A 16,947-nucleotide genomic window follows, 5' to 3' on the forward strand; every position below is an offset into this window, starting at 1 on the left:
AAAATATATATGTTTAAATTGTTGTTAAAAATTTATATTATTTAATCGATTTTCCAAGTTTTATTCTTAAATATGGATATAATGATCAATCTATTGAAATTTTAGGAATACCAAAAGGAAAAAAAAAGATGCAATATTTAGAACTTATTCTGGAAAAACATGTATTTTATGATAAAGTCTTTACATTGAGTTTGATGAGTGTTTGTTTAGGTCGAAGAAAAGTGGCCTTATTTCAGAATGATTTGCCGGAATACCTCCAAATATAAGCAGAGTATTCAGATATAGAAATTTATATGTTTTTTAAAGATAAAATGTATTATGAATTTGATGATTTCGAATACATTAGTTAAATCTGATAAATTTGACTTAATTATCGATCAAATAATAATAATAATAACTAATAATAATAATAATATTTATTAAAATCCAGCAGACCCAAGGTCCAAGTTTGGATAAAAAATATACAGAATATAAATATCTTATAATTACATATAACAAAAATAAAACACAACTAGTACACAGTAATGTGCAATTACTGTGTACTAGTTATTAGAAATTACAAATTACAATTACATTACAAATAATAAAACTAATTAATCGTCTGTGATTCACCTAAGGTATGCTATACATTTTCATATGATTTTTTAATAATTCTACTTCCATTTAATGATTTTTTACGTCCATGACTGCTGTATTAGCAAACAACTCCTTTCTAAATCGAAAAGAAAAACCTAATTGATGAGTTGGTACGTAATGAATTACAAATATGTCACTAAAACAGGACTGTGAATTCACTTCGCTTATGAGAACTTTTTGTGCTGAAGTGGCCCAACAAAAAACAGGGCAAAAAGGCGTGTTTTCAAGGGATTCGTAAATCTCACTGAACGAAGTGAATTTCAGCACAGTCTCATGCACCAAAGGCGAATTTTAAGTGGTGAATTTTTTTGGACGAAATCTTATTCACGTTTGATAAAAACAGGGTAGAATCCTTGAAAGATTTGCTTTTTTTAAATATACTTTTAAAATTAGGACAAAATGTTCTAAAAAACAAAGTATTTTGATGGGGCCTTACTAGTAGTATTGCATGCTTTTAAGTATATACATCTTCACGAACTCAATAATTAAAGGCGCGGCAGTTTTTATGGGCACTAGTCAGCTGGACGGAACGTATTGACAAGAATTGACTAGAGAATACAGTTTCTATCACAAACAACTCGATGAAGGCACTAAATGTTGGTAAAATTTTAACTGCCTGCCAATACCCTTTAAGGAACACTGTAAATATTACAAGTCTCTTTCTTTGCATTTTTTTGAATTGTGACTAAATAACTTAATTGCTATTGACCAGAATACTATTTCAACACAACGCAAAGAAAGAAATTTTTAATAAAAGTATAAACTACTAAAATGGGTATTTGTAATGAGTGAAAATGTATATATGTAACTTCCACACAACAATCTACTGTGCTTTGGAAGAAAAATAGAGATTCAATTTTTGGGTAAGTAATCTATACAGAATATCTCTTGTGCATCTGTACACTTACATTATATATTACAAATCGAGCTAGAAGAGAATGTGACTCAGAAATTTTGTATCACAAAATATATTCCTTTTCACTTATTCTTTTTAAGTACGACGTGCTTTTCTTTTAATTTTGTGGATGACATCAATTTTCATTCTAAAATTCTACAACATTAACTTTTTGACGGTGAAGAGCACATTTACGATACACAGATAGGTATAACAGGTACAGGGTTGGTGGCTCAAAATATTTGATGAAATCAACTGTGTCTTTGAATCTGATCAAAAAGTTTGAACGCCACCAGCACCAATTTTAATTTAATTTATTTATAAAAGTTCTGTGATAGTTTCTGAAATGCACATCTTTATTTAACTACAACTACTTCTAAAATTATATTCTAAATTACAACTAAAGTATAATAGGATACATGTAAAGGACTAGACTACTATATAATTTAATTTGCTATCTACTTCTTATTTTAAGTTATTGCACTTTCTTTTGCAGTGATAACAAAAACTTTCTGCAAAAGTAGGAGCAATCGAAGTCTGTTATATTCATTGAGCATTATTACTTAACTCATAATGGTAACTAAGTGGAATTTATGATTACTAAAAATAATTTGAAAAAAATTGTCTTAAACAACCAAAGTCTAACTGTATTAAATCTACAATTTCCATGAATATGTGACTGTTTTTGAAATTGTAACACTGTGGCACGTCTGTAACACAGTTGCAGTATTCCTCTTTACGTTACTTATAGTATTGTCAATAGATGGCGTAAGTTGTAATAAATTGCTATTTTTACAGAAAAATAAAACTTACACACGGATGTGCTCGTATAATTATAGCAACATGATTATTGTAACCTTGCTTCCTGCAAAGTTTGTGCTTGAGCGGCCGTTTGGTAAGGTATTGCAGGAAAAGCTCCTGCTGTCGCTGCCGGGAGGCCAGGTGTTTGAGGGAGTGTATAAGTGTAAGGTAAATATCCTGCTGCCCCTAAAAAACCATACGTACAGTATTCCAATCTGAAAAATTAAAAAATAAACCAACCTGCGGCTCCCGTATACGGAGTATAGGCGTCAAATCCATTCGTATACTGGCCCGTATAGGGGGCGGCGGCGGCAGCAGCGACGGCGGCGGCATTTTGATATTCATAAAACTGCGATGTGGCTGCAGCTACGGCAGCAGCATGGGTTAGCTGGGTCGCTGGAAGTGGAACTAAACTTCCAGGAGCAGCGGCAGTCAGGTAGGGTGACTGGTACACGTAACCAGGTGGCATTCTGGAAACATACTCATTTAGTGCTAAGTTTACAGGAACAAAGAGAACACAGCAAGCAACACCAGAGAATAAATACCAAAAAAAACACCTCTGATGCACTAAAATGACCAACTAGAAAAACACGTTACAGGGCGACCTTCTAAGGATTATAGCAACTAATCACGACTCAAAAGACACCAACTTAATCATACTTTTAGTACAGAAAGAAAAGCTCCAGTCGGCGAGACGTGATCTTTAGACACGATGCTCAAAATCGCCCATCCCTTGCAAAAGTGACTTTATGTATAATCAATTAATCTATGATTGGCGCAGGCTACGCAAAACAGAAGTGTGTCGTGCATTGATATACAGATGTTATGTAAGCGTCAGAAAATAGAACAGCTTTTGTCTTGCGTAGCTTACAGCAACACCAAAAATAATTGATAATACATTGTGTTATAATGCGTCAACTATTACGGATGCTTTCATTTTAGAAAAAAGCAAACTAATATGTTGTGTTCATGCCGTGGTCGTAAGGGTTTGAACGATAAGCGGTCTTCTGTGTATCATCAGTTAATCTGTAATAAAGTATGAGTGTCAAAACAGACAACATCTCTGACAAATAATTTTGTCAATATTTTGTATTAGCATAAACTGAGTGATATGAAATGGGACACCGAGAAAATCTTTGGTTTGATTAATGCTGTTTTGACGAAAAGTCAGATGACTTAAATTATACAATCAGGGGACATACTTTGAAATGTAAAGTCTACAAACGTGTATAACACCAATTGATCTGGAAACCGTAATTTTTACGAAGAACTAAGGACAAATGCCGTTGCTGTTTCAAAGAAGTGACTTGAAGAAGGGAACCTTCGTTGTCTAATATCAACGGAGTCAGAAATCTCATAAGAAAATCTTCAATTATATGACGAATTGTGCCCCTGAGGTTGCATGGTGTCCAGGGTGAAGTTCTCCTTTGACGGTTCTCCCCAAGCTACTAGGTTTTAAAATGTAATTGAATGACAAAATAAGATTCGAGAAACGACCATAAGAGACAGTTTGGAAGGTACCATGACGATAAAATTTACCTACGCTTCTGTTTTATTTTCAGTAAGTTAATACAAAATCGCGATTGATCTATAGTCTATTAGCACTGAAAATAGGATGTTGTTAGAGATTAAGTTTTAATCCCCTAGACAAACTATACTTATAAAGACATGCAAAGTTAATTTTGGACGAGATGCCATACGAAAATACCGAATCGCTTCATTAGAAATGTAATTCTAACAATTAGAATACATACTGTCAGGCACGTTTGAACGTACTCCTTACCCGTTCTTCCAAAATCGAGTTCTTAGCGTCTTATGGGTCTTAATTCTTTCTGGCCGTTCCAGTTTTGGTAAGTGGGTGTATTCTAGGCATTACTATCACCGCACAGAAGCATGATGACTTCTTGCTCATCGATTTAAAAACTACCGCGGTCGCGTTAGAAGCATATTTAGTGTCGATATTAGTCGCGTCGTGTCCAGTAAACCTAGATTTCAATATTCCATTATTTCCGCAGTAATCCGTATCTGTCACAGCACTTTTTCCAGAAAAATCAATTTTCTGTCATGCAAATGGCATAAAGGGATTTAGAGTGTTGGGCCAATATTGGCTGGACTGGTCATTTGTTAAATTACTGTACGACCCCACATATTGACTATCTAAGTAGACGCGTTCTTGTCAACAAAAAATCTAAAATGGCCGTAATTCCGTCCACATGCAGCGAAGTACATCATCAATAATGCAAAGGAGTATCGGATAGATAGGAAGCAGTGATAGTGCGGCTTTTATTCTGGTAAAATTTAAATCTCCGTTCAGTTAAAAATAATGTGTTAGTCAAAACGCGCAAACAATGTTAAATAGGGCGACAGAAATAGACTTGGCAGTCTTGGCACTGTCTCTCGTCCCAGCAAATGTCTTCTTATAATGGCTAGGTCCTTGCTGTCTCTTTTTAGTTCTACTAGTTGAATCTATCAGGTGCAATAAATGTTCGAGCAGATAAAACAAAAACCCACAATGCTTTATGTTGCGTAAAAGCAATAAAATGCACGATTTGAAGCTGTCCAAAAATAAACATTAAAATAAACTTCGATTTCACTATTCGAACACATCACTGTAATTATTTGAATTAGTACATCCATTCAAGAATTTTACTATATTCATTGCAAAATCTGAAATAATTTTTCTTCCACCTAATTATAAAAAACAATATCCGTTCATTTTATTGTTGTTGTCGCAGTTGTAATTCCCAATGTATACTACCCAAGTCTTGTAAATATCTTGTAGTGATTTATGACGCACAAAGTTTGCGGATTTATGTTAATAAGACGCAGTGTTCAACATTCGTTTGGGCGAGTTTAAAAATATATTATTATTTAGCCGACCGACAAATTTGTTTGTTCAAGTGTTAAACTCACAGTAATTTGTCAAACTAAACATTCGGATGTAGGAACAAACAACTATTACTGTCTAACCGCATCAAAAAAAAAATGTCTATGATTATAACTATGTAACCTGACTCAGAATTTGTTAGACTATACTGACCATCACGTAAATTCTTTTTTCACAATTCAATAGACAAATCTGAATAGCCAAACTCCATTGCAAATCAATATAGTTTTCGTTCGTGAGGTTGTACACGTGTCTACCGGTAGCCACATCAACAGACAATGCAACTAAATGACATTTTAATAACTAAGGTTGGTGGGTCGTTATTTACTATCGTTTTATTGTAAATTCGTTAGGTTATAGCGTTGTGCCTCATAAAATTTTGTTGGTGATAATGTCCCCGTTATACTGGGTAATGGGGTTATCGCTAGAAACTCTATGATTAGACTGTACACCTGCCAACTCGACATGACTGTCAAATTTTATTCTAGTATCGCTAGTGGAAACAGTCAATAGCAACAATTTCGCAACTATTAATACTAGCAATGTCAGTTCACGACATGAACTCGCCCAACAAACGTGTTGACATGGTCATCAATTTATTGTTTACATAAAAAACAAATGTTGCATTGCATTGACAAATTGACGGATGGTAATGAGTACGTAGTAGCTAGAAACTAATGCCTTTGACAGATTGACAGATAAGCTCCAAATAAGTCATAACCTGAAAACTGGTTTATCCATGAAAAATCATCAGCGCATAACACAGTTAGTGCAGGAGTCAGCTCGGTTCGCGCGTCGACCGTCGCAGCGAATCTTAACCAATTTCAGATTTCCCTTCTGTAATTTGGTGTTGGGTCAGCTCTAAAGTTTACGCTAACGAAAATGTACATAGAAATACAACAAAGAATTTTGGACACCTGATAGCAATCTGTTTCTATCTTCGTCTGACGTACTGTATTTACGCAGTGTGTCGGACGAAGACAGAAACAGAAAAAAAAATCTTCCATAAGAACAACTTTCAAGTAACGTAAAGTGACAAACCGGATGCCAAACAATAATTATCTGACACTTTGTGTTACAATAACAAAAGATATTGTGGCAAATTATTTTGCTTAACTGTTATGAGATGAATGTGGTTATCTGAGACTTCGTAATCACGGTATGCGTCAAAACAAAGGCATGTCATGATACGATTTAATCGAACAAAAACTGAAGGAATTCAAATCATTCATATTATCGAACACATACGTTTAGAAGAATTAAAACATACCACATATCTTTATAGTGAACGAACTGATTATTGTGAAAATAAATATGATAAAATAAAATTTGTCTTTAAACAGTTTTTAATTCTGAATGAATTGTTAAATAGGGTTGAGATGCGTAGCCAACGCGGAGCACGAAACTTTTTGAATATCTTTACTTCGGGCAAATAATTTTTAGTACTTTGAGGGAAGTTGTATGGGATTTTCTTGACAAGATTTTACTGATCTGAGAATTAACTCTAACTGAAGGGTTTATAAAACACAAAATTTTAATAAACTCAAAATCTGTTGTCTCAAAATGTTTTCTACTGGTGTCACACACGATTCTTGGTGACAAATTTCGACAACTATAAGACAGTGATTGGTAATGTGTTAAAGCCACATGTAAGGTATGCACATGTGTGGGTAAGTAATTCTTGGAAGCGCTCAGTTTGTTCCGAACGACATAGTCCTGGACAATTTTGACTTCACTTTGATCTGCAAAATTTAAAACCAATGTATGTACCAGAAGGTACATTTGGCATCTACTTTGATAGTTAATAATACAAAGTAGTACGATTTGTTAGTAATAGCTTTGATGATGATTTTATATATAAGGGACAAATCCAAGTGCGCGAATCCGTCGACTTTGATTTCCGCGACTCGTGCCGGTGTGGCGAATTGTTTATAAGACTTGTGCCCAAAAATTTGTCATTTGTTATCGGCGGGAAGTATTTGGCAAGTCGCGACGACAGAATCAGTTAATAGCCTTGAATCCATACTATATATTTACGAAGCGGCTGATAATATTTATAGATACTAGATATTTCTGAGCTTAGGAAAAGTTCGAGCGGAACGTGTTTTTAGGTTTAATTAAATGCAAAATTGTTATAGTCGAAATAATTTAAGAAGCGTAACTATATTATTGAATTATTTGCTAAGAACATTTTAGGCAGAGCGTTTAAAAGCAAACCACATGTGGTGACGGGGTAAACTACGCTAATGTGTCAAATCGATTTCAACATAGTTCCAGTTATTTCGTAAATTGATTGTGAGCCTACCCTGCTACCATAAAGCACATCAAATGCCGTATGTTAAATTGGCTATTAATTCGTCGATGAGTGTGTGCAGATTTTAGATGAAGCTTTTGAGGTTTTCGCCTTGCTGCGGCTGCGAATGTTTTTTAAAGAATCCGCCTGGCCCAAGAAATTCAAGCTGAATTTATGGAGTGAGGCAACGCCGTATTAATTTATGTCGGGCGATAAACTTATTTTAACGGTTGGTAAACGAGGAATTGGCTGATAAAAACGAAGAACTTGCGATAACCGCGTTCGATACAAACCCGCTGAATACCGATGTGCATAATTAAAAAGTTGCTGTCGCCTTATTACACAGAACTTCACGTTATAGACTTTTTCGTTTACATTACACGGGAAATTGTGTATTTACCCACCAGTTAAGGGTTCTAAAACCTACAAATACACATCGCTTTATTCCACCAATCCCAATTTATTACGACCGCAATTCTCATTTATTTTACTAACATTGATAAACACGTCATTTGTTATGCACATTTCAATTACTTAAGTGTGCGAGTACGGCTGTTACTAAGTGGGAAAACCCAAAACACCTTTAAGATGATTGCACCCCCGAATAAACATTTTCAAAATAAGGTCACTTGATTCATGTTATACACACCAATTTAATTATACCCACTTCAAATAACAAACAGTGTATTATTAAACCGCCAATTTACCCCCACTAATTCCTTTTTGTGATTTATTGTCCCTTAATTTTTACTTAAACTCGTCCTTAATTAACGCCACTTTTATTTCTTGATTAGGCATGGATGTTTTTTTTGTCAGACCAAGTCCACCCTAAACTTGGTTCAACGGACACCCCTTCAGAATTCTGATAAAGTCGCACGAATTTAATTAAAGGGAGTTTCTCGTACTTCCTTTGCCTCTCAAGGTCGAACTGGAGCACAATACGCAATCTTCGTAATCAATGTTTTTCACGATTTTCAAAAGCACAAAAAATCTTATTCTTATATCTTTATAGAAGGAATGACGCGAGAAATGTGGGACGATCTTAGCGATTTTGTCTCCGAATTCACACTTCACTGAAAAAGTTATGTTCAAATATAATCAGCACGTGTATAAAAGAACTAAGAATCAGTTGAGCATTCACTTGATGTTTGTCTAAGATATGTATTTTATACGCGTGGCAGATTTTAAAGGTTTTTATCGTGGCTTTTCTACGGCGACTTGTTAAACTACGTTTTTCAATTATAAAGGCTTTCAGAAGACACAACATTATAAGTTAAATCCGAAAAATAAGCAGCTGTTTCGTTTAATTTTTTGTAGCATGTCACTTAAGCACAGCAAAGTCCAAAAATAGTTCACATTTATTGTGAAAGTTGGATCGAAAATAGAAACCCTACTCGATGGCCAGCTAGCAGACCTGATTTAAGATCCTTAGATTTGTTGTTGTGGCAATAGTTAAAATATTTGGTGCATTTGCGACCCTTGCCTGATTTAGAACATTAACGAACTTAATGGAGTATGTTTGAACGTTTTTGTGTTCACTGTGAAGGACGATATTTCGAACGTATGTTTTGATGACTTGATAAGTGACAAATTGTGTGCGAAAAGGCCACTTTTCGCATTCGTTGCGTAATATACTATTTCCTAATTCATTAAGCTTCAAAATTTGATATTGATATAGAGACATTATTAATAATTAATTAATTAAAGATGAAGATTACTATAACAACAATACGGTCACTGAAGGACAGGTTTCACATGATAATTCCTATAGAAAAATACGGATTTTGTAATTCAGCTCCGCCCCTCTTGACTCACGATGAACAAAGAAAAATCGTTACAAATGAGATAGGGTGGGTGGGCGGGCTTTATATTTTGTTTTTTTTTCTTAATATACATAGTCTTTCCTTCACAACAAAAAACTGAAACACGTTGAAAATGGTAAATTTTATCCCTCATAATTTGTAGAAATTTACCCTTTTAACAATGTTTTCAATTTATTGTCGCTAAAAGAAAACTGTGTACACATATTAAAAAAACCAAGCATAACACAAACAACACCGGGGGCTAACATTTTTAATTTTCTCGCAATATACGTAGTCGTCTTTTCAGAACAAGAAACTGAAAACATGTTTAACTATCCTGTTGTTGAAAGAAAACTCTATATATTAAAAAAAACAAATTTTTGAAATCATCACGTCGAAATCTATAGCCTAAATTTTTTTGAGGATTTTTAGAAACTTTTTGAATACCTTTCTTACAAAACTGGCATTTTTTGATCACTTTCGAAATTCAAACATATTTTCTTGTAGATTTTGACCTCCAGAAGTTACTTCCGAATCGATTTCTTCAATAACTCTTAACCATTTTTCGAAAATCACTCATAAAAATGTTTTAAGTTTCATGTTGTGAAAAGAAGTCTCTACATATTAAGAAAAAAAGGCAAAATATAAGCCCGCCCACCCACCCTATCTCAATTGTGATGATCCAAGAACATGTTTTTAATTTCCTGTAAAGAAATACATATTTTGCAGTTAAGCTCCGCCCTTTCGTTCACGGCGGATAAGAAAAATTCATCAGAATTGAGATGGGGTGGGTGGGCGGGGTTAATATTTTGTCTTTGTTTCTTAAAAGACATTGTATTTGAATAACACGATATTCAAGAACATGTTTTTAATTTCTTGTAAAGAAATAAGTAATTTGCAGTTAAGCTCCGCCTCTTTGGTTCACGGCGAATAAGAAAAAATCATCACAACAATTGAGACAGGGCGGGTGGGCGGGCTTTCATTTTGCTTTTTTGTTTTAATACGTATAGCATTCTTTTCACAACATGAAACTTAAAACATGTTTAAAATGGAAAATTTGTATAAGTAAATACCGATTTTGCAATCAGGTTCCGCCCCATAATTGCAAAATCCATATTTCCTTGCAAAATGTACCATTTTAACCATATTTTAAGTTTCTTGTTGTGAAAAGAAGGCTCTGTATATTAAGAAAAAAAAAAGGCAAAATGTAAGCCCGCCCACCCACCCTGTCTCGATTCTGATGATTTTTTTTTATTCACCGTCACCCAAGCGGCGTAGCTTAACTGCAAAATACGTATTTCTTTACAAGAAATTAAATACATGTTTTTGAGTATCACCTTGTTCAAAGAATATCATGTATGTTAAGAAAAAAAGACGAAATATAAACCCCGCCCACCTACCCTGTCTCAATTGTGACGGTTTTTTTTATTCATAGTAACTTAAAACACGTTTAAAATGTGAAATTTTTGTAAGGAAATTGGATTTTGCAATTAAATTTCGCCCGTTTAGCTCTCCACGATAAAAAAAATCATCACAATTGAGAGAGGGCGGGTGGACGGGATAACATTTTTAATTTTCTCGTAATATACGTAGTCATCTTTTCAGAACAAGAAACTAGTTGTGATAATTGTTTTATTCGTCGTGAATCGAGAGGCGGAGCTTAATTGTTTCTCTACAAGAAACTACCACGTGAAACATGTTTTTAAGTATGTTGTTGAAAGAAAACTATGTATGTCAAAAAAAAACAAGTCAAAAATTAAACCCCGCCCACCCACCCCAATCTCAAATCTGATAAATTTTTCATTCATTGTCATACCGACGGGCGGAGCTTAATTGTAAAATCGACGTTTCCCAAAACAAAAATTTACCATTTTAAATGTTTTAAATTTGTTGGCCTGAAAAGATCATTACATATATCTAGAAAAAACGCAAAAATTAAGCCCCGCCCACCCACCCCAGTCTCAAATGTGATGAACTTTTCATTCTTTGTCAGACCGAGGGGCGGAGCTTAATTGTAAAATCGACGTTTCCCAAAAGAAAAATTTACTATTTTAAACGTTTTAAATATCTTGGCTGAAAAGATTTGTAGCAAAAAGGCAGTCTCAGTTGTAATGATGTTATTTCGTTATGAGCCTGGGGGCGGAGTTTAATTGCAAAATCCCTATTTCCCTACAATAATGTTTTTAAGAATGGTGTTTAAAGAAATCTGTATACATATATTTGGAAAAATAGAAATGACACTTTTTGCAACAGATTTTACTAGCGCTTTGTTGTTTCACTCAATTTCAATTTGTTGATATTACATATAAAATATAATAAAATACGTTAAAAAATATACACACACGTTCCGATTTAAAAAATAAACATAAATTAAGCTTCCACTTTCAAGCTAAAACTAATGGCGTTTACAGAATTTCAATATCTCTATTCGTTCTCAACATTTTAGGCCGCAGAGTTTTATCTGTAACACTCTGTATTATAAAAATAATTTAAAATTCAAACTTCCGTTTTAAATATTCAGTGATGAATATTCTGGATTTGTATTTCTAAGTAAAGTCATTTTGGGTTTTTATTACATAATTTATTTTCTAGTTTTAACTATCTCAGAAAAAAAAATCCATTTTTCGGTGTAAAATATTTCTACTGCAAAACATGTCATTTTTTTTTTCAAATAACTAATGGTTACAGAAAAAAAAGTCTAAAGGTATGTCTGTATTTCCTCGCCTCTAAAGCACAATGAAAAAAGTCTGATTTGATTCTGCAAATTTAATTTTTTTTTAATAGCCCGCGTGCATTAAAATAAAACTACAAATATATAAGGAACATGGTAGCAAAATTTTCTTAATAAAATCTTGTGATGACGTCACCAAATTTTTAGGGTGGACAAATATATCAATTTAAAATACATGCGATGTATAGTTTTGGAAATTTCATTCTACCCTATAAAATTTTATTGGCGATAACGAAACGGACAATAGTACAATAGCAAGAGATATTTACAACTTAAAGTTGTCGCGTGCTAGTAATCCCCAGACGTTCGAAAGCAGAGTAATCCACGGGGACAAGGACCATCGTTATTCACGAGTGAACTGGTATGAACCGTAAATATTTCTTACCATTGTCCTACTGTCCGTCTCGTTATTGTCAATAAAATTTTATAGGGTAGAATAAAATTTCCAAAACTATACCTACACATCCAGATTTTCGGAAAAATTAGGTAAACCGCCCGTGAATCCACATTTTTCGAAAAATTATAAGATTTCTTGGGAAACGTATATCAATTTAGATAGATGCAGTGTAATATTAATAATAACTGTATTTCCAATTCGTTTCTGATTTAATCAAGAAAATAATTTTGATTTTTTTTTTTAATCTGGATGTCTAAAATGAAAACTAATAATTATGATTAATAACTCGCAGACATAGAAACATTCCATTTTAAATAGGATTTACGTAGCAAAATTTTCATCAATTTTTTGGCGGGGATGATCAGGCCATCTCAGACATTCTTAAAATATCTCTGAAGTCTCGTAACAATTAGTGCAGCAAATTTGGAGACATTGTCTGGTAAAATTGGCAACAACAACGGACGGTCGAAAACGGGAGACCTACTTTTCTTATTTTAGGAGCTACGAAACGTCAAGGAAACAGACTTACGCTCGAAAAACAAAAGTATTTTTTTGGTGACTTTAGCTACTGACGATGAATCTAGGACGAATCAGATCATGTTTTTTAATGTTTTAATTTACTGTGATATTTCGTAATGGAGCTCCATTCCTAAAATAGTGAACATTGCGCAAACGATTTCTCTCTCTCTCTCACACACACACTTTACAAGACTTATGATGTGAAACGTGTTTGTGTATATTTTGGCTGTATGAATTAAAGATTAAACCAGTCATCTCTAAGAACTTGTATAAATCCGAATTCTTTAGTACCTTTTGAGTTACTTATTATTATTTTTATCAAAATCTGCTGATTCTAGATTCAGTTTTCTTTTGAAAATATGTTGTTCTGAAGTTCTGTAGTAACATAAAGTGGAGAAGGCCTGTTTGAAAGCAAGTTGTCACAGCATGTAAAATAACATCTCAAACATACAACATCAAAGATTTCATAGTTAATTATGTTTGCTGTTGCTTTCCTGTTAATAGTTGCTTCTTCTTTACATTTACCTTGTTTGTGTTTGCCGCTGTGTTATTACAAAGCTAAGGTGAGTTCCAATCAATAATGCAAGCAACCTGTACGAAGTCGAAGCCTACTGTGAACGGATTCATTATCGAACACCTGTTTAGAATATCGTAAAGTGCTTGGACGTTTTTGTTTGCGAAAAATCCGTAAAAGATTTTGTGTGGTTGTTGGAGAGTTAGACCATAATGGCTGCCGGTCCCTTGTCGGTCAAATGTAGTCCGGTGCGTTATTGGGTTTAAGAGCGGTTGTTAAACAATGTAGCCGGTCGGTTGTTGGATAGTGAGATGTGTAGGAGTGTGCGAATATTGTAATAAGACCGATATCCGCGAATAGCTGAGATTGGCCGGAAGAAAAGATCGCACATGGGTAGCGCCCACAGGTCAATAGTGCCCCCGGAATCCGGATTCCGGAGTCGGCGGCAGGCGCGCAAACGTCATTAGCCAGCAAGTAAGTCCGGATTTGTGCGAAGCTTGAACGAGATTATCCAATAGAAATGTGTTATCCGCCTAGAGACCGCCTTCTCAGCAAATCCGCCACTCGTTTTCAACATTCTAGAAAAGTGTGATGTGGTTATCGATTTGAAATATACCGTATTAGTTTTTGCTCGTTTTCCCGCGACAGACAGTGGCGTGGCGGCGTGCGACGAGCTCGAAATGTCAAAGACGGTCGAAGAATGCTTAACAGCTGCTTAGAGCCAGGAGAGACGAGTTGTGATAAAACGTATCTATATTTAAGCGCAGTGTCAAAGAGACCGGAGGCCGAGAGGAAAGGAAAATCTTTGTAATTAATTTTAGAGTTATTTTCGGTTGATACATAATTTACTAACACGGCCAAGAGTGACGCATGTTTTTGGCGTCAGAATCGAAGACACCATTACACAGCATGTTCCGCCTTTTCAATTATATTTTGTCACTTCGGACACCTTATTTTGGATCGATAAAAGAACTCGGTTATTTCAATCATCTGCATTTACGTGACTCATACAACGCTGAATTTACAATAACTTGACGATGAACAGATAAAAATAATAATCGCTGACCGTGGATTTATGCCACAAATGTTACAATTTTCCTAATGACCGACACTCTTTATCGACCACGTATGTCACTCTTCCTACGCCACAAACGACAATAACGAACAAATTCGAAAATCCTTACTCGATCTTTTTATATCGCCTTTTTTAAATTTAGGAAAGACCTACATTTCGACGCAAATGCTGCTGCTTACGTACGTAGTTACTTATGCAGGTGATCTACATTTAAAATGATATTTTGAGCAGTCCTTCATAAACTTTTAAATGACATTTTAGATTGCTGTAGTCTGCTCCAAATTTAAAAAATATACACACTGTAAACAAGTCGGCTCTTTCACCACACGTTTCTTTAATTCCGACACGAGTTCGAATCTGATATTGTCGACATCAGACAAAACAATTGGCAAATGCTGGCGAGTGACACTGACAAAACAGTTGGCACCAATTTTAACTATAAAAGAATTCACATTTTCTACCGTCTTACTAAAATAACTTTTTTTATTATGCGTCAGTTGTACACACAACTTTAAGCCAAATTTATTATTCAACATTAACGTGCGACAACAAAAAAACGTCCTCAAGTTGGTATTCGACAAACAACGTGAGGACGTTTTGTCTTCACTGTACGTTCTTATGGTGTGATTAGGAAAACTTTAAAATATTGTATCTGCAGAAATCAGTCACTTCTATTGTGGCTATTAAGTCAACGCTTAACGATGGCCTTTCGAGGTTTGTTACCCATTAAAACTGTGCTGTGCTTTTGTGACAAACATGAGTCTTCAAGGACAAAAAGGGTGCTGAACTTAATTTATGATACGAAAAAACAAAATAAAAGGACATTTTTGACATTTTGACAAACAATGTATGACTTTTTTAAGTGACAGTGTAGTATAAATTGTCAGTGTGCACGTCTGTATCGTGAAGTTTAATAATGTGGCGCTACAGCAGTGTAAACCAGACAGTGTTTATAGTTCTGATGCTAAAACAGTCAACTTTAACTGACGTCAGTAGTTACTGAGTCACTGTTTCAAAACTGTAACTATAGATAAATCCTACAGTTCGTATTCAAGGTGTTTTGTAAATTATAACGAAATTCGATTTTAAAAACACTAATAGCACTCGTCTATAATTTTTAGTTGAAAGAAATCCTTCAAAAACGAAAAAAATGGATACTAAAAAACTTTAACTTATTTTATTTGTAGACACTACTACAACGTGTTTCGGGACATAGTACCGTCTTCAGGCAAAAGAGAAATTGATTTACTATCCACGTTTGGTCATTCATCAATTTATTAACTCTACTATACCTATTAATTTCCAAATATTCTAGCGAGTTTAATTTTGAAACTTTATTTTCCACGTGTAAAATTTTGAAATTGTCGTTAAAATTGTTGTTTTCTGGAATTAAGTTGTTTGCGGACGTGGAACTTGATTCGAATTTTTAGGTAACTTGTCTTTGTTATTATTGATTAACTCAATTGAAAAGTTATTTGTTCAAAAAGCTATTTTATAGCCTGCATTTTGCAGAATTTGTGAAATTTTGACATACGGTTTTCCGAAAATAAGTTATGCTATTGTCCTGAGGAAGTATTGTAATCGAGTCCATTGGCTACTAAGTCTCCCATTTCCGTCTACCGAAACTACCAGACTTATTGTAGTCAAAATTTATATGTGTAACCAATTTTTGTCTAATCATCCCCACCAATAATGTGATGACGTCATCTTAAACTTGTACATAGTCTAAGGGTTTGAAATTATATAAAATAACAGTATAGTTTATGAATCTGTGTTGAATTTGGAAAAAAAGTCAAAATTTTATAACATTTTAAAGTTGTCGTGAGCATGATAAATTTTTAACCAAAATATTTTGTTTGTCCCTCCCAAAAAATCAAAATCATCTCAAAATTTTTACTAATAAATCTAAAATGTGGAAAATATTATGAATCTGTACTCTGTGAAATGTTTTGAAATTTTGCAGACGTTTTAGTTTTAAATTGTATAAATTAACAGTATACTTTATGAATCTGTGTTGAATTTGGAAAAAAAGTCAAAATTTTATAACATTTTGCAACTTAATTTTGATTCTACGTAACCGAATGCTTTGAAATCTTGTAGAAGTTTTAATGTTGTCGTGAGCGTGATAAATTTGTAACCAAAATATTTTGTTACAAATCCAAAAAAATCCCAAAAAAATCAAAATCATCTCAAAATTTTGCCTAATAAATCTAAAATGTGGAAAATATTATGAATCTATACCCTGTGAAATGTTTTGAAATTTTGGAGACGTTTTAGTCAAAGGGTTTTAAATTATATAAATTAACAGTATAGTTTATGAATCTGTGTTGAATTTGGAAAAAAAGTCAAAATTTTATAACATTTTGCAACTTAATTTTGATTCTACGTAACCGAATG

General features: G+C 33.9%; 1 protein-coding gene across 1 annotated transcript in view; it reads right to left on the minus strand.

Annotated features, from left to right (window-relative positions):
• Positions 1–465: 465 nt before the first annotated feature.
• LOC135141457 (RNA-binding protein 24-B-like) overlaps positions 466–16,947 on the minus strand; it is a 35,665-nt gene continuing 19,183 nt past the window's right edge. The window contains exons 4-5 of the mRNA XM_064072566.1: positions 2,573–2,802; positions 466–2,518 (exon numbers count right to left, since the gene is read on the minus strand). Of these exons, the coding sequence (XP_063928636.1) occupies positions 2,379–2,518; positions 2,573–2,802 (370 nt within the window). The 3' untranslated portion in view covers positions 466–2,378. The remainder of the gene's footprint in view (positions 2,519–2,572; positions 2,803–16,947) is intronic.

The sequence above is a fragment of the Zophobas morio genome, unplaced genomic scaffold (genome assembly GCF_036711695.1).
Source record: "Zophobas morio isolate AGI-343-1 ecotype UQ-CSIRO unplaced genomic scaffold, CSIRO_AGI_Zmor_V1 ptg000044l, whole genome shotgun sequence".
Classification (NCBI taxonomy): domain Eukaryota; kingdom Metazoa; phylum Arthropoda; class Insecta; order Coleoptera; family Tenebrionidae; genus Zophobas; species Zophobas morio.